The sequence below is a fragment of the Rhea americana genome, unplaced genomic scaffold, assembly GCF_003343005.1.
Source record: "Rhea americana isolate MKP2758 unplaced genomic scaffold, rheAme1 scaffold_194, whole genome shotgun sequence".
Lineage (NCBI taxonomy): Eukaryota > Metazoa > Chordata > Aves > Rheiformes > Rheidae > Rhea > Rhea americana.
In genome coordinates, this window is record NW_028186083.1 from 723,104 (window position 1) to 749,154 (window position 26,051).

The 26,051-nt window shown below is 41.8% G+C and overlaps 1 protein-coding gene across 1 annotated transcript in view; it reads right to left on the reverse strand.

Annotated features, from left to right (window-relative positions):
* AATF (apoptosis antagonizing transcription factor) overlaps positions 1 to 26,051 on the reverse strand; it is a 57,140-nt gene that overhangs the window by 21,686 nt on the left and 9,403 nt on the right. The window contains exons 5-8 of the mRNA XM_085302942.1: positions 12,903 to 13,017; positions 12,357 to 12,561; positions 11,456 to 11,620; positions 10,575 to 10,658 (exon numbers count right to left, since the gene is read on the reverse strand). Coding sequence (XP_085159068.1) covers positions 10,575 to 10,658; positions 11,456 to 11,620; positions 12,357 to 12,561; positions 12,903 to 13,017 — 569 coding nt within the window. The remainder of the gene's footprint in view (positions 1 to 10,574; positions 10,659 to 11,455; positions 11,621 to 12,356; positions 12,562 to 12,902; positions 13,018 to 26,051) is intronic.

A 26,051-nucleotide genomic window follows, 5' to 3' on the forward strand; every position in this document is an offset into this window, starting at 1 on the left:
CAGAGCCAGATGGGCACAATGAAGCAGCACTGTGGTCCAAGCACGAGTCCTACRCAGAGAAAATAAAATGATGCTTAAAGCCTAAGCAAATGGAAAGGACCAGAAGCCACCAGTGCCATGGCCTGCTGGCACTGCAGCAACCTTTTGAGGTCAGCACCTATTTTTCAGAAGGGCTTAACAGTGAAGTTGGATGGTAATAGTTAAAACTTTGTAAGGAGGCTCCCAGGTATTACCAGATATGCCYGCTGCTCGGCAGCTGCTGGTCCCCGGAAGGGGGAGGGAAGCACCCAGCTCCCTCAGAGGCCAAATGCCTGACTGGCCCCCATGGGGAACGCCGCTCAGAAGGGCCAGGCGTGGGGCACACATCTGAATCAGCCGCTGCGCCCCACGCATGGGRCCGCCACTCCTCGCCCAGAGCTGAGGGGTTTGGCTATTCTTCCCAGACCTGTACTGCTCCTTGGCTTTCAGGAGGATAAAAAAAGGCCTGAACTTTCAGAGCTTGTGTACCTAACTCCCCTTGATGAGAGATGTAACATGGAAACACGTGAGAGCTACAGTGAAACCAGTACAGTGTCCCCCAGGCCTCACCCCATACTTCAAGGGAAAGGGGGGACTGAAACACTTCACAAAACAGAAGTCAAGCACTGCTAGGCAATAACGCTTGCTGTGAGGAACAGCCCAGCAAAAYGCTTTTTACTACTAGAGTAGGAATACTCAAGCAGGCTTTTTTATTTCTTTTCATGTCCTGAGGGCTGGGTTTTGTCCTCTCGTCTTGCTGCAGCCAGGGGATATTGTGAACAGCCTTTCTGGACGCTTGGTGAGTGCGGTATGTTTATCACCGCTCACTGTAAATTGTACACAGCGTGCCTTGGGTGTTAGCCAACACAGTAACACAGAAAACAGACATAATCCCTCCCAAACTGAGGTGCACAGACTTCTAGACGTCGTCATCTCACCGACTAGAGAAGCTACAGCTCCAGCCCAGAAAGGACCTAAAACAGCTCCAGGCCTGGAGCTCAGAGCCCCACAAGGTCCATGAGGATGCTGGAGTTGGAAAAAGAGGCATGGCACTCTTCCTCTAACCTGCATTTTTGTTTAAGCAGGAGAACGGGACTGCAGTAGTCTATCACGGTAGAGCAACAGTCACGAGAAACAAGGCTTGGGGAGCAGCCACGGTCCTGGCTGTTGMCCTCACCTGCCAAAGACAGCACGCACAGGCAAGGCACGGGACCAGAAAGAAGCTGGCAGCAACTGGAAGACAGCGACGTGGGGACAGAAATGCCAGCTCAAGTGAGACAACAGCACTTCCAAACGCAGCCTGCCTCTCGCCTAGGCCTGCGCCGGGGCATGGCAGCAAGCGTGGCCTTGGCACCGCACCCTCAGGGACTAGCGGCCTCCTGCCACTCCTGATCACCRAGCACACTGCTGAAGCGAGGGGAAAACAGCGTGCACCCCTCAAAAGGAAAAACACCATAAGAGTAGATGGCTATTGCTTTTATTTAAAAATAAAAAAAGTACATATTAAAGACACTCAACCAGCAGAGGAAATATTTATACCTATCCACATCTTTCCCCTCCTTCAAAGCATATATCATAAAGGAAAAAAAAGAACACAATTAAAACTCTGATGACTCTTCTTCCCCCCMCATTTGCTTATTTTTGGAGATTACCACCACACTGATCACACTTAAAAATTCCAGCAACAGAGGCCACTGGTTTATTATCACTAGAAAACAGCAAGCTATTTCTCTGCCCTGTTTATCTGATTGATTCCCAACATCTTGCTGGCACACAATCTATCAGTTTATCTCTCCCACTTCATCACAGTCACTTCTGGCAGCTAAATACAAGATCCAAATCCAGTGTTACACAGACATACGACACAGTAAACCTGTGTAACACTGCTACTCGGCAAACAGCTGCCCTTAAGGCTAAGCAGAAATGGGATCTTGGTTTCTAGTCAATATTCTGTCAAAAGCAAGGTGGGAGGGAGAGTTTTAATAGCAGCAAGAAATGGTGCAGCTAAGTTTTAGCAGTTTCATCCTGTACCAGCAGTAAGACATGTTTACTGTCTCGTCTTATCTTGCTTCTTTGGTGCAATGCACGGAGAAAACTGCTGAGTAGGAGTAGCAGAGGCTAAGCCATGARAACACAGTAATGTCACCAGACATCCTAGATCTGTTTGGGATAGATTCCCCAGCTTGAACTTCAAGCACAAAGACTTTGCTACCAAACTACTTCAATTCCCAGGAGTCTTGATCAGCACACCTGGTTGATTCCTCACTCAGATACTTTCTGAGCTGGTCTACAAAGGTCTTATTCTTTAAGATGAGACACCACCACAGCAACATACATCTGTTTAATATTAAACAACATTCTTCCAAAYTGCAGTTTCATTTCTTTCTCTGACTCTCTCAGTCAGACTAAGAACCATGATGTTCAAGACTTATTTGGCCAAACACTCAGGAAAGCACCTTTCTCCCTATTACAGCATCCCACGATCAGCTGGAGAGCACTACTTTGTCACCTCGGACAAAAACTCCTAAAAACAAAACAAACAAACAAACAAACAAACAAACAAAAAAAAAAACAAGCAACAAGATGTTTTCAGTAGGATTTGTCCTTCCTTGTGGCTCACCAAATCCAAAGACTGGTAAGACTAAAGTGCGCCACCAAGATCTTACTACTATGTCCACCCTGGCTAGAACAAGGTGTGTTTGTTAGGGCAGGTTCCTACTGCTGTACTTGGGAGGTGGGCAGGAGTTTGTTGGACAAGACCACTCTCCTTTTGGCAAGGCACGATGGCTGCGAAGGGTGAGAAATTGAACTTGCGCCACTTAGGAGGCCAAAGCAAGGATCCCATTATTTGCTGCGGGGCAGCTCCACATACAGAAGATCCTCCCACCAGAATTAGCAGGGAGAAGCTTTGTGCAACCGTATGAGGTGAAACCCTGCACACAGCACTCTTCCGAGCTAACTGGGCCACCAGCAGATCAGCCATTAGTTGAGGCAACCACCGGTTTGTTGACCTTGGGGGCAACAGTGAAATGCTCTTTCCACGCAGTGGAAATGACAAACTTGGGGACAGTGCTAGGGAGCAGAGAGGGAGGGAGAAAAAGATGAAGAGAAAGGGAAAAAGAGAAGGGACAAGAGGGAAATTAGGAAATGGAAATAAAAGCTACAAAGCATCTTATTACATCTAAATAGTGTACATCTTAAAGCTGAAGTTATAAATCATGCTAACAATGGTTACTAAAATAAAAGTGGATGTAGCCAGAGGCTACCACTGAAAAAGTCAGTCTAGACCTGCCTCGCTGCCTTTGGTCTTTAAGGATTTGATTAGTTTTTCCGCTTTCTAGTTCACAGTCTTGCATTCAGCCCATGCTCCAGAGCCAGCAAGGGCTCAGGATACAGAACGAGTGATAAATTCATTTACTGGGTAAAATAGCACTGTTTTCTCAACACAAGACTTAAACTACTTCCGAGGCTGTAATATTTCATTAAGCTTGGTGATTCTGGTTAAAATTTATTAGTCAAAACAGAAAACTCTCATCAGACCCCATATATTCCATTAAGAGTGATATATGGTGTCTCCCAATGTCTAATTATTAACTAGGAAGTGTAAGTAAATCACTATCAGCATTAAGCCCTGATGTGTGAAGACAGAATTTGGGTTAGGCAGTTTCAGCATCAAAAGGCTCTGATTTGAAACATATCCTTTTTTGCTTTACCTCCTTCACCTCTTCACATCTTCCCTGAACTTCACAAACCTGACCTTAGTCTCTGTGTAAACAGGCACAACCACCTACCTGCAGCTAAGTGCAACCACATCCAACACTCTGCAGCTCAACCACCACCTCCGAACTGCTCCCACCAAAAGGTGTGACCAGGAAAATAAGCTATGCACAAACCACACAACGGACAACAGTAAGTACAATAAATGTAGGCCAAGAACAGAATCTGGAACTACTCCTACTTCAAGACACACATACACAATGTGTCTGATGGAAGAGTTTCAAAAGCAGCAAGTGTCCACCTACCTCYGCTAACACCCAAGCCACTGTTAAAATTTACACTGAAGTCAATGATGTGTGCTTTCCAAAGAGTTCACCTTAAAGCGACTCCTTCGCTAYGCTAGCTAAAGAGATGCACACAGAGTACATGGTACAAAATTAGAAGGATTTAGAAATGCCATCAGGGTGCTGTTCAAAGATAATAGAGATTCATTTCTTATTTTAGAGGTCAATTTTCATTTTAGAGGTTAGGTCTCATTTTCATGCACTATCTATCAGTGTTTCTAATACTACAGTTGCTGACCTTTTCTGATTTGCAGACCCCAAAGAATTTCCAGTTGAAACAAAGACCTATATATAGCTGATATAAGCCTACTGACAAAAGGCTCACTTTCCTTCGCCCTCACAGACCGATTCAAATCAGTACGTTGCAAAGGTTGATTTATAGCATATYACAGGAAAGTGTTTCGTTTACAAAGCTTAGAAATATAATTGGGACAAAAGAAATACTTTTTCTCTACTGTTATTAAAGCCTTCGGTAAAGCCAGTAAAGGCATGGGTCATTTCTGCTATAGTGCATCAAAGCCACCTATGGCATTSTGCAAGCAGCACTGTTGCCCTTGAATTCACCGAGTCACGTATGTGAGGTGAGACACAGTCTCAGCCCGGTCACTGAACCTGTCACAGCCAGAGGAAGTCACAGTCGCACTGCATTTCCTGCACCAATAATACTATCAAACAAGGGGATGATAACATTCATTTTAAAACAATGAAAAAGCAGAACTTATGCACTGTCTGCCACCTAAGTCTTTTGCTGAAACCAAGAGAAAGATTTAATTATTTGTGGATTCCGTGAACAAACATGAAAGCTTTGGTTTGGGTTTACCAACAGCTGCCCACCTTTACTAGAACACTTTGCCGCTCTTTGGCTAAAAAAACCTACTCATTTTATTAGTTTATTAGGAATTCTAAATACTTGCAAATTGCCTAGGTAGACTTTTGTCGCTCAATGTGTATTTGTTACTAGAAAGAGTAAACCATTATTGCAGTTGAAGGTCTACTCACTGTGCCCCACTACCTTTTAACAAGAAATCCTTTCAAAAACTCATGCAAATTATGTTTGTCCTGTCTCAGAGAGGCACATTACCTGTCATGCTGGAAAAATGTGTTATTTTTAAGTCACCTTTTAGCAATTCAAAACACAGTTGTTTTTTTAACCAAATCACTCTGGGAAACAAAGAAAGACACTGAGTAGGACCTGCCAAGTTCAAGTAAAGAAATAAGAATACAAACACCAACTGCACCTTCTCTTTCCTGGTGAAACTGCAAAATCACTCCAGTTCTGAGCAGAGAGTTGACAAAGCTGCATTTTTATTAATGTGATTTGATCACTCTCTAATTTAATTTTYTCTCTCCTTTACTCTTTGGACAGACATGGTAAATCACATTAATTTTTCCTTCTTTTTTCATATTTATACACCATGCAATTATTAAAAACAGTAAATTACAAAAATTGTTTCTATTTCAAGATTCTTTCAGCACACCTTTTACACTGCATTCTGCCTGGATGAAGAAGCAAGACATTCGTTTTCCTCTCTCAAGCTCCCTCAATAGTGGCATAACACCACCTGGATTTCCAGCAACACTGGAGAAAATTTAGACTATAGCCCATATGTTGTTTTTAAATCATCTTGAAACTTTTTTTATATTTAACTTCCTGCAATCTATTTATAATGTAAATACCTACACTGCAGGATGAAATCACTGGACAGTCTCTCTTTTTWAAAATATTTTGTTGAAATTCAGTTTTGTATAAAACAGGCATTGACTTGCCTGTTTTCTAATAACCCATTAAGAGAAGTTTCAAATCAAGCTTTAAAACGTGTTATTAACCATCTACCCAGCCATTTGAAAGATACATGCCTGCGATAAGAGTATTGTATTGCCATTAACCTGTGGGATGGTTCGAGACATCTCTTATTCACACAAAACTCTAAATGCATCTAATTAAAGCCACAAGATCAGCTGTCCATATTAATCACTCACCAGTTTAATTAAGGTAAACCAGCTTGTCAGAAAGCCAGTCTTCTCTCTATTCTTCACCATTATCGACTTTTAATAGTTCACTGGATTAGTAATTACTTGTTTATGGCATTATCAAATACCTTGGAGAGAAAAACACAGTATGTGCCCAGGAACTGCTTTAGATCTACTCTTGCCKGGCACAAAAGAATAAATTTACCTCATCAAATTAAGTTTTTTTTAAAAAGCCAAACAATGTATTTAGACATATGTACAATGCAGAAGAGAAATAAATAGCTAGAAGTATCTTTACACGAGATTCAGGGTTGGAAGTTCATTTTGTGGTCACTCAGATTAAAAGAGGAATTCTGGACAAGAAGCTACGTAAAAAAGTTAGCAAGATCTCTTACCTGCTTTTAAACACACACCTTTCACACAATGTGCAGGTACACACAGCACCAGCCCTCAAAGTTACAAATCCTAAAATCAAAGTTTTCTACAACATCAAATCTTTTGCTAAAATAACTGTGGTATAGATAAGGAATGGAGCAAGCCAGTCCGCCGCTATTTAAATGCGCCCACCTCCAGRGCCTGTCCCAGATTTCTACCAGTTCTCTCCAGCATTGCGCAGCAGTGAGGGATGCCTGGCCGAGGGACACTCGTCCGCTGCAYGACTGCTGCGCCTGACCACATCAGGGCTTCCTTGAATGTCCCTCACCCACCTCGACACAAGATTTATTTCTGGAAGTTGTGGTGATCGCAAACAAGATCAACGACTCTGAGTTTTTACAAAAAGCAGTGCACACAAACCAACTGAAACCACGGGGAGGARGGAACAAGAGTGCGGGGTGGGGGAAGAGAAATTATGTATATTCTTAATTCTCCTTAGGCATACCTGCTGCCACCAATGATGAACATTTGTTCTGGGAAGAGTTGCTACCAATGGATCACTTAGCATATGAACGCTAACCTAATTCTTGCTGGAAATAAACCAATTTCAACTCTCTCTTTTACTAGAGGAGTATTTCAGCCTAATAATAAAATCTCCATTGTAGCATGTCAGACCAGCAGCTCTCTGGTAGCAGGCTGGAATTTTAAGTCTTAATGCTGCAGTATCGGCTGTAATGAATTCATGTAAATACGACTTCTAAAAATAAAAAGTCTTTTTCTTCCTTTAAAAGCATGTATGAGCCAGAATTTAGAAGAAAAGGAAATGGAGTCTAGCATCTCATGCTGTCAGTAATGAGGATCTTTTTGAAACAGTTAAACTATTTTTATCTAGTGGAACCTAAACAAAAATCTGTTTAACTTGCATTATTCAGCTCAGCCTTACATTACTATTCAACATGGGTCATCACAATAAAAATTATAACTGCTTATAAAACAGAGGAATATGAGAAAAGGCAAAATGGGATGAACAGGGAGAGCAGAGTTAAATCCTGAATCTTCTTAAAATTCCACCAGCTCTACATGGTGAATTCGATCAAATACCAAGACCTGGACAGTAAAGGCTATTTACTCACAGAAAAAACAGAATCATTAAAGAGTGGTGGAGATAAGCAAGTTAGAGTTATCCTGCTGTCACAAACTTGTRCACTTTCATCAGATCACACGCTCATTTAGTTACTCAATTTCTCTCTGAAATATACAGGAAGTTGGCTTTTTGTCCTTCTTTATCAGAATTTTTACCTTTAATAAACCATAACCAGCCATCAACATAAACTAATTATTACAATATGCTATTTAGAAAAAAATGAAGAGTGACATGAAAAAAGTCTGRATCTAAATTTAAAGACAAAGCGAAAAGTACCTTTTGAGATGTACCCATGTACTTGGCAGTAAGTGTTATGCACAGAGGTCAGAGTTTCTGAGCAACCTTAGCTCYGATAATCAGAGCTGTTGCTGCTCGTTACTTCTGAAGAGCCAGTTCCCTTTGTACATTTATGTACATACATACACACATACACCACACACACATAAAAGAGCTGCACAGTTATGACCCATCTGAAAGAAAACACATTCCCTGTATTGTCAGCACTCTATTGTAATGCACTCTACCATTCCTGAATGCAATGTTCAGCTTCAGCTTACCACCCTGACAAATAAAGGAAAGCACTTTATGAAACCAATTTAATTGGGAGGTGACAGAAAACATACAGCCATTTTCTTTAGCCTTATCACTGAATTGGCTGCGGCTCCAATCTCTGCCAAATCCCACTCAAGAGCAGAAATTAAGCAGGTCAGTGGAACAGGTGCCATGCCGTGTCTGTCAAGGGGCTGGCATCCCCACAATTACTYGCACACAATGAAGCGGTAATCTTTACAGATCATCTCTCCCAAGAAGCATATTGGGGACGGGAGGAGAGGAGAAGGGTGGAAGGGAGGGAGGAATAAGAAAAAGAAAAAAAAGGCAAGAAAGGAAAATGAATGTGTAACTGCCTCGCGGCTCAGCAGATGTCTRTGCGTGATGTACGAGGCTAGGATAAGCTGTCGTAGCCCGCTGCCAAGCRGTGGTAAGTGATTAAAGCCTCCACCAGGCTAAGCACCATATTTAGAGTCTATGGGGTTTCAAAAGTTGCACCCATTCCTTGCTGTGCTGCCAGATGTTGTTGGCTGGTTGTGCTCCTATTCACTGTGCGTGGGTGGCAGCAGTTGGTACCGCAAGTAATGCAATCTGGAACGTTTCCGGAGATATCGTACATTAAACCAGTGTCACCCATCATTCACCTCTGCAGAATGCTGAAACAACTCCAATTTGCTGCCAATTCCCTCTTGGGAAATGGCCAAGATACAGTTGTGCCTGGCAGACCCATTTGTTTTACTCAGGTGATTCTCTTCTCTCAATGACCTCTATTAGTTTAAGTTTTAATTTAGATTAACCCCAGCACCCCAATTAACCAGTGAGGGGAAAAGCTAAGCTGTGACTAGTCATAACTCTGAAATCAGAATTTATCGAAGTTAAAGTTATTAGTAGCGAAGAAGGGCCATTCATCTATTGCTATTTTTTTCAAAGAATCTAGCATTTCATGGCCAGTAAGTACCTCACYGTACAAGTCCAAGGTTTGTCAATCACAGCTATTTCTCCTTGAACACTTTACTATTTTATTATAGTGACTTAATTTCTCTCTGTTCTTATAGTCCAGTAAGACCTCAAAGCTGGATCCACTTGCATCACAAATTTCACCTCAGTATTATCTCACTGCTGCATCAGATTTAACCTCATCAACCACTGCTGCCAACAAGAAAGGCATTCTCCCATCTCCATTTTAAAGCCCATGCGGATGAATCCAGTATCCTCACTGCCCCCAGAAGTGCTCCTCAATTCACAGCAATATTAGCAAAGATGCTCTTATAGTAAATGCACAGACCTAGAGAGGAGGTAAGTTGGAATACATTCCCGGTTCTGAGGCAGGCTGCCTTGAGCAGATTGCTTGCAAAGCTTAAATGTTCAACGCATTTTTAGCATCGTCCTAATTCTGCATTAGATGAGGTCTACTGCAAAAAATTCCTTTGGACTTCAACAGCAGTAGGGTTGGAAGTGCGTTGAAAACTTTCTTGGAGAGGAAAAAAGTCATCATTAAATTTTGGTATACAGATAAAAATTACCAGTGTAATACATCTTTTGCCCTGACTCTGTATACTAAATCTAAAATTTTGAAAGYGTACAAATGTTTTTAGTTAAATCAGTTATCAGATCATAGTCACATGAAGACAGCTCTCTTCCACCGCCCTAACACTTCACTATCCACTCCAGTAACTTTTCAAATTAGAAATGTCCAGCTTTCTGAAGATATAATAGTATTTGTTTAGTCCTAGTGTTAAAGCTCTCTCCATAACATTGGAGCAGAAGCAGGTCTTTTGTTCACTTACAGTGAACCACACTCCTCAACATACTGCAATTTCAGTATTTTATGAAGCTGGCACTATCATTTATYAATTAAATAACAAACACAAGGATTCCCTAGATGCAGCCTTAATATACTGGAGATAGATTCCTTATTTCTAAGAATTTTGCAAATAAAAATGAATAACTGGCCCAAATTCAAGCTGCTACAACTCCAAGAAAAGTCCCACAAAAGTCCCACAGCTTTTTTAGGCTGTTAGTATATGAGATGATTTGGGCTGAGATGAGAATAGCTTAGGTGCTTTTGAGGATCTACTAGAATTGTCATTTCATAATGGGACTCTACTCATGGAGAAACAGTCACCTTTAGATAATTCAGTAATTTTCCTCCTGTATAGCAACACTTACCAACAAGAACTACAGAGACAGATCTTATCCTGCAGCCCGAACTCACTCAGCAGTCCTAGTAAAGTCAGTAAATCTACATTCACAATGCAAATTTGAGCTCTTATAGCCATATATGGAAAGCTGAGAATTAAACTCTGAGGTACCTACAGTGATTTCAGGTATTAAGTCAAGTAACTGAGTTTCAGTGGCCAGAGAAATTTAGAGACTTAGAAACTGAACACATTAGCTCTGTAAGTATCAAAACCAAACTGGAGCCATAATTTGAACATAGATCTACTGTCACCTACCTGGTGATAGAAGTCATCATCATCAAATATCTCCTCATCTATATCCTTCAGGTGCCTGTTGGAATCTGTCTGAGGGAGGACTTCCTAGGAGCACAAAGAAAACACTGAACGCCTGCATGTGCATGTTTCCGTCCCTAATCCTGATGACATCATGTGTACCAGTTTATAAACACTTAAGATAYGAAAGATTAGAGAACAGCTCCCATCATGACAAGCTTTTAAAGACTAGCAATACTCTTAAAGGCAAGATAGAAAAGCTGCCAAAGCCAATATACATTCACAATTCCTTTACTAGAATTACTAGAAAATGAATGAGAGTGTACAAAGTCTTTCTAGCAAAATATTACAGTTCTTTTTTTAATGTAGTGACAAGAATATATATTGCAAGTGCCTAATTCTACATGTTCTCACAGAATTGAGTGTTTATGCAGTCTTAAATACTAAATTAATAGCAGAAATATGCTGCAGGTTTTATGCACTATGATCTTAGAAGTGACTTTCTGTGCCAAGAACTCTAAACTTCAGAGTAAAGACAAAGTTTTGCAGCTGCCTCCTCAAAAAGCAGACTTAGTGACTGCATCAGTGCCTTTAGCACAAGAGTGGTACAATTTCATACCAGGCTTTGATTTAACTATCAAGAACTGGCACAGGTAATACTGCAAATACGAAAAAAAAAAAAAGAAAAAAGAAAAGAATAAAAAAAGAAAGGAATTAAAGTGTTTACATCATCTTATCCATTACATTGTAAGAATCAACAGTCATGTTATCTCCTTCATAAATCTCTCACAAACAAGAATATTACATGCTAAAGGCTCAAACTGATTGATCTGCATAGTTTCACTACTTCTATAGGATCAGTTACATAAACAAAATGSCCTTACCGAATTTTCAGGCAAAGATTCGGGGACTGGATGAGATTCCTGTTCCTGCTTTCCAAGCACTCTGTATACTGATCGCTTGGTCTGCGTCCGCCGTAGTAATCTCTCTTTGTCCATCATAATATGATCAATCTGAGTCAAGATTGAACGCTCAAAGGCACCAAAACCCTGCAACAACATTAACTAGTGTCAGATAATACAGAAAGCTTTTCCTCAAGGCAGCAATGTTCCTCTGTCTTTCCATGTCAGTGGATAAGCAGACGGTATTCCAAAGGAGAGGGATTGGGGTTTGTTGTAGGGATTTTTGCAGGGATTTTTTTTTTTTCCCTCTCCCTCCCCTCTCAACTTGCGATAACCTGAGGCCAGGCTTAAAAAGTGCCTTTGCTGTTCTGGTTCACAGAAACTACTCAACGATTAATATTAACTCACATATGTTAGGAGACCCTAGATCTTAGGGTGAAATGATTACCTAYTGAATTAAAGTGTACACTTTGGTAAGGGGGCCACAAAAGTCTCTAGTTCTGTTACAAAATACAAGTAGCTTGTTCATCAGTAACACTGACATGTTCAAAGAGCTTTCTTGCTGCTGCAGGGTGGCTGTGCTAAGATGGCTAGCTGGGAGAATATCAGTGCTATCCAAGAGGGTGAAAAAAACTGGARAACTATTTGCTGTTAAGAAATTATTTTTCTTGCCCTTCAAAACGAAAGGCCGCAGCTTATGCCTTTGAAATTTGAGGGCTGCTTCTTTGCAAACTCCTTTAAGTTGGGAGAAGTGTGTACACATGTATTTAATTCTTACTGCTGTAATTCTGGGCTTTACTTGAAACATYCATGACAGAAAACTGCTGTTCCACAAATCTTTTCTAAATGATAAGTACGTCAGCATGCACGAATGAAGACTTGCCTTTCCCATTTTGCCCGATGCCAACTTTGTCTTGTCATGCCACTTTTGCAAGACACTGTTCCGATACGTTCTGAAGTCAGCAAATCGCTTGGCCACGAATTCTGAGTAGTCTTCCATCTTTAGCTTTCGTTTCAGTAGGCTCCTCCTCTTCTTCTGAGCCTCATCCCCTTTCTCTTCATCATTACTGCTGAGGATTTCATCATCACTACAACAAAAATACAAACACTCTATACCTTTCTGAGGCAACATGTATAATTCTTAACCACTCCTCCACTAAAACTCATGCTCCTTCCATCCCATGATAATATTTATGTGAAAAACCCCATAGTTTTGCCCCTCCTTCACTCTCAAAGGTTACAAGATGGACTTTCCATACAGGCAGGAGGAATTCAAAGGGCCATTTATCCAGAGTGTTTGTCACTAGATGCAGCAGCAGCTGCTGAGACAACAGCAGAGAATGAGTTTGGTCAAGAAACCTGCAAATTTTCCTGTTTAAGAGCTGAAGACCAAAGGACTCAGAAAGTTCTTGTCTTATTTTGTATTCACCTCTCAATTTTTGATTGCTTTCCATCTACCAGATGCCTTGTGCCTGGGTATTGATAAAGCAGCTCATCTTGAAGGTCCACTAACACTCTCAGCAACGCCTTCAGGGCTTTATAACCTGCAGAGTAAGAAACATCATTGAGCTTACCACTGACACTTGATTTTGGTGAAGACTTAGCTTTGCAGTGCCTGGTTCCTCATCTTGCACCTGCATTTCTGCAACAGCTAACATATATCTCATTAAATATTTTTCTCTAAACAGTTAGAGATGTGGTTTTAACTTCAGACTGATTTGTAACTGTTAATGTCAAACAACAGCACACTGAGAAAGCACACTTCTTTTTGAAACGAAGCACACTTCGTTTTGAAGACGGAGGACTTCTAAACATCTGCCTGGCCGGACCTTAGGAGTATACTGACCTAATGTTTCATTGACAAACATTAAGACTACAGATCCTAAAGGATTAGCATATTGAAGAAACAATACTGTGTGCAAAAACCTCAGATAACACATCCGTATGACAACAATCTTTTTTGCTGACTAGTTAATTTCTCTTCTAGCTAAATTCTGCAGTGGAGGCCAGCTTCTGAGCAACAGCATGAATCAGCACAAGGGAACGTATATACGTACAGCCCATCTAAGCTTGCACTCTCACTTTCATGATGTGCATGGTATAGGGAGCAAGAGGAGGGAGGGCAAGAAGGAAAACTGAACTCCTGCAGGGTTGTGACTATTGCTGGTTTCTATGCTGCTGTGCTCACCAYGCAGGAGGTATAAGAAATTAGATTGTAAGTAAAATTAAATGTAGCAAGATCTGATCTATAGAGGAAACTTAAAACAATGACCTGGTAAGTTTAATGAGAGGATTCCAATAAGAGAAGTAAAACTGCAGGCTGAGAGATTTTTAGAAAAAGAGAACTTCCAATTTCAAGATTATCAATAGGGCACTCTAAAAATAAAGTGAAGAAAAGAYTGGGGTGGAGGGGTGCCCAAAAAGGATCAATGCATGATGTGAGCTCAAGTTTTAGGAAGATGAATATCTGCTTTTCATGGTATTTGCAGGCAGAAATCCTGAAGGTAGGTCTGATGCTGCGTATCCAAAGGCTTTTGTAGCTGACAATTTTTCTGTATGTACCTAGACRCAGACAAAATGATCTCTGTTCCGCTGAACTTATGTCCTGAAAGGACATACAATTTCAGCTGACCTCAGGAAGGGTTAACTACACACTGTTGCAGCATCTGTTCTTTAAAAGCAGTTCTTTTGTGGCAACCCACAAGTGTTTGTCTGGGCCCGCACAAACTCTCCCTTCACACATTGCTACACATCAATCACAGGGTCAGCTCTTAAAGGTAAAACATTTAGCATGCTTCTACCCAAAAACCTAAACTGAACTTTCCAAAGATTAATTTACACTCACCTGACATCAGTATATTGCCTTCTATTTTTAGAGAGGGGAGATATAGAAAGGGGAGAAAATTCACTACTTGGAGCAATGTAGCATACCATGACAAGATCTGTTTTTTTGCAGGATTCGTACAAGCTTTGCACCCAAAACATGCATCCTCGCAGAGCGGGAGCAGCTCTAGCCGACAGCAAACAGGGTCCAGTGCAGAGCCTGCAGCAGTGCTATGCTGGTAGGACATTCCCCACAGCTTACCCAGTGACTCCCCACCAGTTTCTCTGCTGATGTGAAGTCAGTGCAGATATTTCGGTTAACTCCCAGACCTGTTTCTTCCTTAACAGTTAGTGTAACAGCATGGAGGGGACTTTTGCCTACTTGATTTTTTTTTCTACCTGTTTTTCTTCTTTTAATGGGGGACACAGAGATCATGGCTAGAGTGAACAGCAAATCTTCATCAGCCAGACAAAGGCAGTGCAAGCAGAAAACAGCACAGAGGTCTCAATCTCTCACATGTTGCCACTGCGATATTGCTCAGTTGTCACCATCTTCAGATAAATTATGGCCTGACCTCAGTAACAGGAATGTCAAGGAGAAGACACTTTAAGATTTTTGTTGCAGATCAGCAGTTGGACTTATCCTCCCCCATCCACAGTTCGTTATAGATACACTGACAGCTGTTCTATATAAACCTATTAAGAGATTAGGCTTGCCATACTTGTAAAACAGTCRTGTGTTAGCATCAAAACAATTCTAAGAGACAATAGACAAAAGCCCTTAAAAATGCATTTGTGGTACATGGCTGAAGCTAGAGCATCATTTGCAAAAGAAAGCGCTCCCGCCCTAACCTGAGCACACAGCTTATAGCAGCAAAATCTTTCCCACTGCCTGTAACACAGCCAAATGTCCCCAGAGCTTCTGAACCTGTTTATTTTCTACCCGCTGCCTCTCCTCCAGCAGCAGTGCTAATGCACCCCAGGCGGCTTTGATCCTGCCAATTACAACTGGAGTAGCACTCCAGCTCTTCGGGGGTGTATCAGGGCCACTGCAAACAGGCAGGGAATAAAGGCAGGCTCAAGCTCCCCCAGGCTAGGAGATATGGACCCCAACAGAAGTGGGGATGGGAAGCAATTTTATTTGGAGTGAAGGGCAGGGAAGACAATGTCCTTGTGTGTAACCAGGCGGGAGGGCTAATTATTCCAGGCACTGGCTTCATCATGAGCCTCTTACAGCTGGGTAATTTCCATGCTTTCAATTCTTGTGTATTTAATAGCATTATTGGATAGGATTCTCACTGTTACTGTTGGGTGCTTAAGTGTGCTGTAAACTCAACTTCACAAGCCAAGTATAACCCTCCCCTGCCCTCTTCCCATCCAGCCCTATCCATTTCACATCTAATCTAAGAGGGATGGTTTTCTTCCCAGTCTCCTGTCTCCCTTCATCTTCTCTTCCCTCTAACACTTGCCTTTATATTGCCTGCTCTGGGGAAAAGACTGAACCCATTTGTGAATGAAGGCAGGATAAAACAGAACTGTTTTACAGATGCAAACCATCGTTTTGAAGGAAAGCAGGGAGCTAGCGCTCCTGTTCTGCTCCCCAGCAGATCATCTTTTTAACACTGCTCCTGGTCTGAAACAGACAATTAACAGAGGACTGTCACCAACACAGAGCCTTCTCTTAAGCACACCAGTACGGCAAGGCAACCAGCTAGCCGTTTCCACAGGCGATAACTGTGGGGTTTCTACCTCCTGCTCTCCCTCCTGCCCTGCTTACAGGACAAAGACAGATGTACGTCAAGGAGCACAAGCAATGCCAACCCTGACCACGCGGCAACTGGCCTCCCACTGCCATGAGCCGGGTTTATGTCCTAGGCAGTCTCTAGATTTTCAATTTCTAAAGCTTTGGGGACAAAAAAAACAACCAACCAACCAAAAAAAAAAAAAAAAAAACCCAATGGTTTTTGCAAGCACCGCAAACTGGTCAAGGCTAAATAGTGCTGTTACAGCTTTTTGACTACCCCAATTCTGCCGTTGATATCACTTCTGGGTGTCTGCAATGCCCTGTTGTGTATTGCTGCCTGAACTTTTCTTGGTTCTCCCCATTCCCAGCTCACTGTCTGTGCAGTGGGCAATGACAGTAGACTGCAGACTGACAGAGAAAGCAGCTCTAAGTCACAGTACGAGAAACTGCTCTGACATGACTTTGCCGGCAGAGCCTACCCTCACTGTTAACCCCCACGCACCACTTCCGCCCCTTCTCTCCTACCCACTGCTGGCAATTTTGCTGCATCTTTCATATAATCTGCACGGCAATTTGCAGGAGCAAGCTTTTTACCTTATACATATATCAGTGTCACAGCTCACTTTTAACATCTGCCCTTATATTGGGCCATAAACCACCAGTAAGAAAAGAAATCTCAAAACTGTCTCCGTGTTCAGGAGTTATTTTACTCATCCAATGTAGTGTTCTTTGAGGACAGGTGGCTCAGCACTTCCTTAAAATCAAAGAAAGCTGGACTCCTGTATGGTATTTCAATACAAGCAACTAAAATCCCTAAACCAACAAATCATGCTGTGTGGGTAAGAGAGGCCAACTAATCCCAGGACAGCATGCAACCCTGCCTTCCATCAAACTTTTCTAAAACTGCCATTTGGAAAAGAAAAAAGGACGTTGAGTGAGATGCATCTGCAGCTGCTACAAGAGCACGGTCAGCGTGGCCTGAATGTAACTTCCAGCTTAAATGGGACTCGGAGTGTCTGCAGTGAGATGCTAACTTGTAAGAGTCACTTTTAGGAGTCCGCAGGAACCCCTTCATTTTGCGTACAGGAGTGAAATAGTTGTTCCAGATTCAGCAGACAGCATATCAATCCGCCAAGAAAGCTGGGAGCCACTATCAGTAAATCAAAGTGTGCCTTTCTGTTAATACTCTCTCATACGTTCTCATTTTATACATCCCTTCACCCAGTCAGAAAGTAGCCCTGGAGTATTTAGCTCCATTCAGGGATAGCACTGCCATGTATCAAAGTGTCAGCAGACCCACCAGAGATGAAATCTGTCCTACTGCTCTCAAACTACAAAAAATCAATTTTGTCAGTGCCAGTGGTTACAGACACACCAGCTCTGCTGCTGGTGTTACCCTATGTGAGATGCTAGCTCCTTACTTGTGGGCAACCAGCCCCACCGGTATTACCTTTGGTCAGCCGTCTCGGCCGCTGCCGACACTGACACCCAAGCATTGCCGTGCTGGGGAGCTACGAGCATCATGCTTGCCATGCTCTCCCAACACTGGAGATTCAGCATTTCTACAGCACGGCAGCTTTCTGTGCAGGAAGATATTGGCACTTTTTGGCACAACCTCTAAAAATGGGGGCTCATTTCATCTTCCCAAACAGCTGCGGAGAGCAGCAGCTGGTAGGTAAGCCGCAGGGAACAGCCTCACACAGAGACGCTTTAAGTCAATGGAAAAAAAGCAGGTGCCTCAAGGCCAGATTTTCAAAGGTATTCAGAGAGAGCCAACCACTGAGATTCCCAAAACTGTTCCATGTGGCAAAGCCCTCCTGCCTGCCTTCAGAGCACCTACGCAGCACATTCTCATGATGCCAAGTCCAGAGGTAAAGGACAGAATCCTAAAAATTAGGGCAAAACTCCCAGAACTTCACTCCATCCAGTGCAGAAGGAAAAATGCKGAGAGCAGCTGCTGTGAACAACATTTAGAAACTTAAGGGTAAAACAGAGCCAGAGAGAAACTGTGGGTTTACCCTCCCCAACCCAACCCAACGGCTGGAAACAGCTGTGAAAGGACCACAGGAAAGGCTGCCGCCAGCAATGAGACCGGCTATGCTGTGCGTCTGTGCATTAGRAAAGCTGAAGAAGACTAGCCGTGCCTCAGCCTCCCATTTTTGCAAACTAAGGTGAGAATTTTCCRTATTTCACAAGACTCTTTATCTGTATTGATGACACTTGGGAACTACACACATGGAAAACACAAATAAAAGCTTCTCAAAAATCACCTTATTCCCATGAAGACGATGCGTCACAGCAGTATGGGGGAGAAAGCWGGAAGCTCTCAGAGGAGAGAAAACCCAGTCTACCCAGAAGATGATTTTCCACGCTGAGGACTGGAAGCCCGGCTCTCAGGGTACACACAGAGGCAGCCCGGCGCCTGTCACACCTCTTGCAGCTGAGAGCTCTTGGAGCAGAGCTCCCACGGGAGCCCCACCGCATGCTCGTGGTGCCTCGGGGGCAACTGGGCACACGTGCCAACAGGAGCACCAGTTTGTGCACGCCAGCACAAATCACCGCATGCACAGGACACCACGGAGATTCAGCGCTCACACTAAAGCTAGAAATTAACTGCTTTTTCCCCTCAATTAAATCTGAGATTCAGGCATCACGGGGATATTGTCAGTGCACAAGCTTTTAATCTTCCATACACCTCTGCAGACTGCGCTAAGCACTCGCGCAGAAAAGCTGAAGCAACGCTTGTATTTGAACTACAGTACGCTGAGCAAAAGCTGAACCACCAAATACCGGGAGAATTTCCCTCATGCCTTGGAAACGTGCGTCACCATTGCACACAGCATGTGCAGCACCCAGTGCACCGGTCACACTACACAAATGAAATAAGGAGAGAAACCAAACCTATTCTATTCTAATAGCTATACATAATAAAAATTGTCGTTATCAGGTTCACGTATTGACCCAAACATTCAGATGACAAGAGGAAATTCTCGCTCCTCTCCARCGACTCTGGGACAGGAGTTAAACTACAGGTCAAAATGACACTCGATACACTGGCCTGAGAACAATACTTCTCATTCAAATCCACAAGCCAGCCACTTGCACTAGTCATCCCCAGCAATTAATCCCCCAAGAAACACGTTTGATTAAATCTTTTCAAGCAAATCCTTTGCTTTGCTTTTGTTAGTTCACTTCTTGTCAACATCTATTAAAATATGCCTTTAATTCTCCCACAATCTTAAAAAACACCGATTCCACTGTCTTCAACTTTAATCAACTGTATGGCCGGCATTTTTCATTTCATAATAATGTGCTGTTTGGAATTCAAGAGGCAGGCTCAACATCAATCATTCGGCAAGAATTTTTCCACTGCAATAAATATGCAAATGAGGAAAGCCAGTCAGTCGTATTTCAGGCCCGACTTGCTAGTGTTTTAAAAAAGACACAAATTTATTAATTGCCGTTGGCCAGCGGAATCCTATTACTTTGGGCATTGATTACAAAGCTGTGTGAGTGATTATTGTGCAACTCGCAGGCTATCCAGGCATGAGGAAAAATTATTAAAGCAAGGCAGAGATTATCAACTCAGAATAACAATAAGCCTTAACATTTTAGGCCTCTAACTTCTTCAACAAAGAATTACGCCAGAGCTCCACTGTATCATAATTCTGAAGTCTGTCAGTATTACTTTTGGAGCTTGTTCTATATTCCCAACAGCAGAACAATGTTCCTAGCCAAGGAAAGGCGGGGGAAATTCCTCAAGGTATCACATACTTTAACATGAAGCTTTTGGACCACAGCTTTTCTATTATTCCCACTGCGTAACTAACCGTAGGAGGAAAAGAACAAGGCATGCAGGACTTTCACTATCAGGAGGCAATCTTCACATTTGCACCCCCATGTCTTAGTGCCCCAAAACTCAAACAATATAAAAATAAAAAGCTACGGGTGAGCTTACAAAACAGAAGCTAGAAGAGTCCCCCTTGACTAAATTATAGGCTAGTTACAATCCCTTTGGCAGCAGAGCTGATTTTGGCAGCTGACCTGATTTTTCCAAAAGTGCTGTAGTTACACACATGCTTCTAACGGACTTCACTTGAATCCTAGCACAAAGCACTTGTTAACTCACATGATTTCTTAAAATAACCTGAACAGATTTACTTTTCCTTCATGCTTCCTAAAATACTGAGTTTCTGGAATTTTATCAAATGATAGTAGGAAAAAGGCCTACTTTTCTGATGGTTGCAAGAAAAAGGTCTGTGCCGCACCAAAGGCCCAATTTGCTAGCGCCATTGGAATGCAAATGATGCAAAAGCCTAGTGCATAGGCAAAAATTTTATTCCTTGAGCACAAAGGAGCCAATGCTGTAAACCCCTTTCACATATGCAGTTGAACTGACTTCCACAGTTACCGAATGGACTCAAATTAGCCTTTTCATTCTAATATTACTGCTTTTGGCAGTAAGGACAACAAGATCAGGCAGAGATGAGTTTGCTAAAAATAAAGAAAATAAATAGATKAAACAATAGAATAAAAGGCTTGGTATTCCAGGATTTTATTAGTGGGAATTGGGGGAGGGGGGAAGCAGAGCAGGGAGAGAAACACTTTCATGAAGTTCATGCTCTACTGATTTGCCTCAACCATCATCTTTTGAATCTGCCCAAACCAGGGAGTGGATGGGGCTTGTAAAAATGAGATTTTATAAAAACTGATGTTTTACATTACTGTAAATGTAAAGAAGCTGACATCATGTGTTCCAGCCTCTGCCAGGCAGGAAACTCAAAGTATATATGCAAGAATGACAGAGGAAAAAGAAACGTGAAATTTCATAGTTATCTTGATATTAAGACCAGAAGGGGACATCAGCCCATCCAGACTGACCTCTCCATACAATACAAGGCCATTAATTACATTTATCGTGACAAGCAGTGAGTTTCCATCTCAAGGTAACCAATTGCCAATTAATTCGAGTTAGCTGACATTTGCACATGCTTGTCTGGATGCTTTGCAAGCCTTTGTTTCCCTGCATCTTGTTTGCAGAGTATACAGATCAACCTGCACAAGTATTTAGCTAAACTTGATTTAATTAGCTATTAATTATCTTTGGAAACTCAACTGTAAGCAAATCTATTTGATGCACCCAAAGCCTGGTGTAATCCTGTGATCTGAAGTTCAGATAGATTAGGTCAACAACTAAGTACTTTCCTACTATTTCTTGCACTAGAATTTATGACAGCTTTAAAATAAACCTCAATGGTGTCCAACACAGACAGCTATGAAGATAACCTGTAAAATGGGAGCATTTCAATTTTAACACGTGTGCAAGAGAGTGCATCAGTGCAGAAGGGTAAGTTTCTTTCTGGGGGAAAAAAAGGAAAAAATAAAGTGCCTCAAACCTTGTATTAAAAAGTCATCCTGTGCTTCTCTAGTACCTCCCACAGGGGATTTCTGAACATTTCACAGACAGCTGTGATAGGTCACGAAACACTTGCCTGACTTCTCCCACAGCCCAATTCTGCAATGGGATTAACACATGCAAAACTTTATGCACACGCCTCAGTTTTAGAAGTATCCCACGAATAGAGACTATAACAGAATTATGACTGGAATTATTGGCAGCTGATTCCCGTAGGCTTCTCTGAAAAATTTTGAGCCTGTATCAATAAAACACATTTCATATGACAGCTTTTCACTAACTAGATGTGTAAAACGAGAACCAAATGCAACCAAGGAGTGAGACAGGGGACAAGTCCATTAGACAGAGTGCGTTGCACAACTGGAGGGGAGAAAGATTTCCCAGGGACACAGCCTCTTATGGGAAGCGTAACAGGTTCTCCAGTAGCTGAAAACTTGGTCTTATTCAAGGTGAGTCACTACATAACCAGCTTCTTGGGACACAGCTTATCTAGATGTTATACAGAATAACATCTGTGTTTTAAAGATCAGGTATCAGAATAACAGAACCCAGCAAAAATGCTTACTAAAAAAGTATTAAGAAAATAAAAACATATACTTAGCAGAAAATAAACAGACTCTTTCCCTCCGTTTCRAGTCTCTTTTCAGCAGGATATTACAGAACCCAACCCAGAAGAAAATAAACGCATTCAGTATGAAGCAGTCATACAGAAAGGTTCAGCATGCAGCAATGTAAAACCAAAAAACACCCGCTGTCTTTGGAGGTCTCCTGCYGGAAATGAATGTAAGTGGGATTCCTACCCACGTCCTGAAGAGGCCCTGTCCTCAAACATGCTCTGTTTAGTTGCAAGCCACTGGAACATGTCACAGGAGCAGCTAGCCAACCTGGAGCACCAGAGTCCAATGCAGGCAATTTTTATAAAGGTCCTTGGGGCTCCAGAGGCAAGGACAGTCCTTTACTAGCACATCCACTACAAATGCAGCTTAATTCCACCCCAGACACAGAGGCTCTTCTGTCGCAATCCAGRTGTTTGGACTGCACCAAAGAAAAGTCAACATCTTCATTTCACAAGCAGCACCAAACACTAAGCCTTGGGCACTTCCAGACAAGTCCTGCGAAGTTTTCTAAGTGCACCTTTTAACTCTACTTTTCAGTAAAACGCAATTAAATAGCAACCGTTGGCTAGCTGTACCTGAGACGTGTAACACCTTAAGGGAATAAATAATCAATGGGTAATATAGGTTATCCAGCAACTGACTCCAAGTTGAAGAAACTGGCTACAGTAAGGAAGCAASTCACTGTTTGCAATCTACAAACTTTACAGGGAGTTCATACTCATTTCCTTTTTTTCCTCTTTCCATTTCTTCCTTTTGATCAAAGTTATGCCACAACATCCCACGTAAAACACATTTTGAGGCTGTAAAAGGTGCATATGCCTTCACGCTCTGCAGTCCAAAACCAGTACAGACAAAGAATGGCAGAACTAAGAACCAGTCTCCAGGCATCAACTGTCATTTCCTATTACAACGTTTAATTGCATCACTAGAGTCATCATGAAAAAAAACACGTTATGCATAATACTGCATGGGTAGCAAGTACTATTTGTAGGAGCAAAAAAGGACTGGTCTCCATCAYTAGTTCTAATCTAGCCCTATGAGGCAAAATGCTCTGTTCTATTACTATTCTCTGGCACCTGGTACAAGGTGTTCATAGACTTAGCAAGGTTGCACTTTGCAGCACTGCTTATCTGTCAGCTCTGCTAATGGCAGTGCTCTTCAACTCGGTCTCCAGTATAAGCTCATTTCTTTGTGCAAGTCCAATGGAACAACTCTTCTGAAGAGATTTTAAAGGGATACTATAGAAATGCAAAAAGCATGGGGAAACAAGTTTTCTTCTAGATAACAGATCTTCCTTGAAGACAAGGAATACACAATTTGCTTCCTGTGCGTGGAGGCAGTGCCCCTTAACTCATTGCCATAGAGAAGGTTCATGGATGAATACTCCAGAATAATACTGCAGTGACCAGAAAAACAAGATAAAGTTGACTTTAGAAAATACAAATTCAAGCTCAAGAATCATTGTAAAGATGGGAAAAGATGCAGAAATTTCTCCAGAATYTGAAATGCAGTATACAATTTTGTGTCTAGCAGCAGTAGGCAAGGYACCATGATGAAAAGTGCAGTCCACTGCTAGGCAGCACTCACCAGTGCAGCTCCATTAATATGTTAATAACCCTGGCAGGTCTGGGGATAATGGCCTTGCAAGCATAAGGAGAATCTCATTTGATTTTCAGCTGGTTCACTTTATACAGGTTGGTTTTCTTATTGATCRCAAACCTTTGCATAACTTCTCCATAGCTCTACAAAGTATAAATAATAGTTAACATTTGCCATCCCCGTTTTTGTTCCTTCAGTGAGCAGATCCAGGTCTTACAGTGCTGACTACCTGCACAGTGAGAAGCACCAAAGAGAACAAAGAACACAGAAGCATTAAGAGGGGGATAGCACTGGACCTTACATGCCTTCCTCTTACCGAGATCTGTTATTTTTCATGTTTCTTCAGAACAACTTATCTTGAGTTTATGCAGAACACCAGAAAYATAGGATTCTAGTATCTTCTCTTAATATACTGACAGATGGAGTCAAAGCACAGAAGCAAAAATTCAACTGGCAGTTTATATTCTATGCACTATTGAAAACTTGGAAAGTATATGTGAAAACATATACAAGCAAATACTCTTTTGAACTTTTGCAACTTCCATCAGCATTTTGCCTTCTGTAAGAGCCTCACCTGGTTTCTATATGCTTTTAACTCCTCATCTCTCGAACTAAAGACTGAAATAACACCTTATACTATTTAAAAGCTGTAACTTTCAGCACTTTTTGTGAAGCATAATGTATCAGTGTCCAGCTACTAGTCAATGGCACACTCCCAGCTGAGTATTTTTAACTGTTTTAAGGGGAAAGTAAAATTGCAAGAACAGAGCTACAAGACAATTTAGCAATCCTAGCTACACAGGGCAGATACAACAGCTTCTAGCCTTTGTTGATTGAGAGAGATTACTCCTTAAAGCTCTGCTGTCCCCTCCCCCAAAATTAGCTCTGCTCACCCTCCCCCCCTTTTTTCTTTTCTTTTTTTGGTCACTGAATCAAGATTTATTATAATAAGCGCAAACCTTGGAACCGTTTAATTCCTCACACTGGATGCTGGCTTTGCTAACATTTCTTCCACCTCTTCTCTGGCTCTTTCTTGCCCTTGAGGTAATTTTTTGCAAAATTTCCATGAGATCCACCTCTAACCTTCCTCCCCCCTGAAAAGATACATAGAAATATGAATGGCAGCATGCAATCTGTGCAAAGACACAGCACAGAAACTTGCACCTTGCACTCCTTTTCTATGTAAATAATGCAAGGATCCTGCGGGAACATGCCAGGGATTGGAATTTTTAATTAATGGGTCTCTTTAATGTGCAAATCAGGAGCAGATTGCAAATTCTGACTTGCATTGATTATGAAAAACATTAATTGAACGTGCAAGACCCCAAACAGAGGCAACATCTCAAGCCCTGCACTAGACTAGAAGATACGGTGCAAGAGAATACAAATGTATCTTGGAGAAACAGACCACTCYAGGCAACAGCACCTTAGAAATGTAAGCTGTGGGAGTTCATGTGTACAGTGTATTAAACATTAAGCATYTGCACTGCATTCAAAGAGCGGCCACTGTAATTTCAGTATTAAAAGACCACTCAGACTTTCTCCATGGATGCAAAACAGGAATAAACATGAGCTGCATGACCACAGTTTGGTCACCAATTTGTATGTAAAAAGGATGACAGAAAAAAAAAATCTGGAATATAATTAAAGATTTAAAAAAGAAAGAAAGAAAAAGTAAGACAGTGCAAACAAAGCAATGCTGTCTCTTTAAACAGAAATTCATCCTATATAAATTATGGCCATAAACTTTTCCTGCAGTGCAGCCTAATTAATTCTTGTTCTATACACAAAGGGAAATGCTGGGTGACAAATGGGTGTGAAGCCTGAAAGCTGCCAGGTCTGCAAAACATTTTCTACTTCAATTTATAAGCAATTTTGCAGTAAATCATCCACCAGAACCTGAGATCTCAGGAATRCAAGACTGTCCAAGACACGTTATATCTTTTTTATTATTTTTTTCATAAAAGATTACAAAAATATTAAATRCTTGAGCTTTTGTAACCTCCAATCTCAAAATTTGGGAAACAAGCATGACTTTATCATTTTTACTCAGATTTGGCTTTAAAATTGCAACTGTACAGCACATCGCTGTCAAACTCTTTAACACCATTACACTTGATCCCTTTGGGAACTTCCCTACCACCACTAGCTGCACAAACAGAAAGTTGCCTCCCTTCCCCATATAGGGGGTACCAAAGAGTCAAAGGTAAGGAAAGACTGGTTTCCATTTCAGAACATCCATCCTTCCTGTGAACTGTGCAATACAAGGTTCTTGAACAATGGAAGCATTTTGGATAAACTACCAGAAGCATTCTGGGGCAACTTGCAAAGAGATGCTTGGGACTTGTACAGGGTTCAAAGGGAGCTGGGCACTGAGAG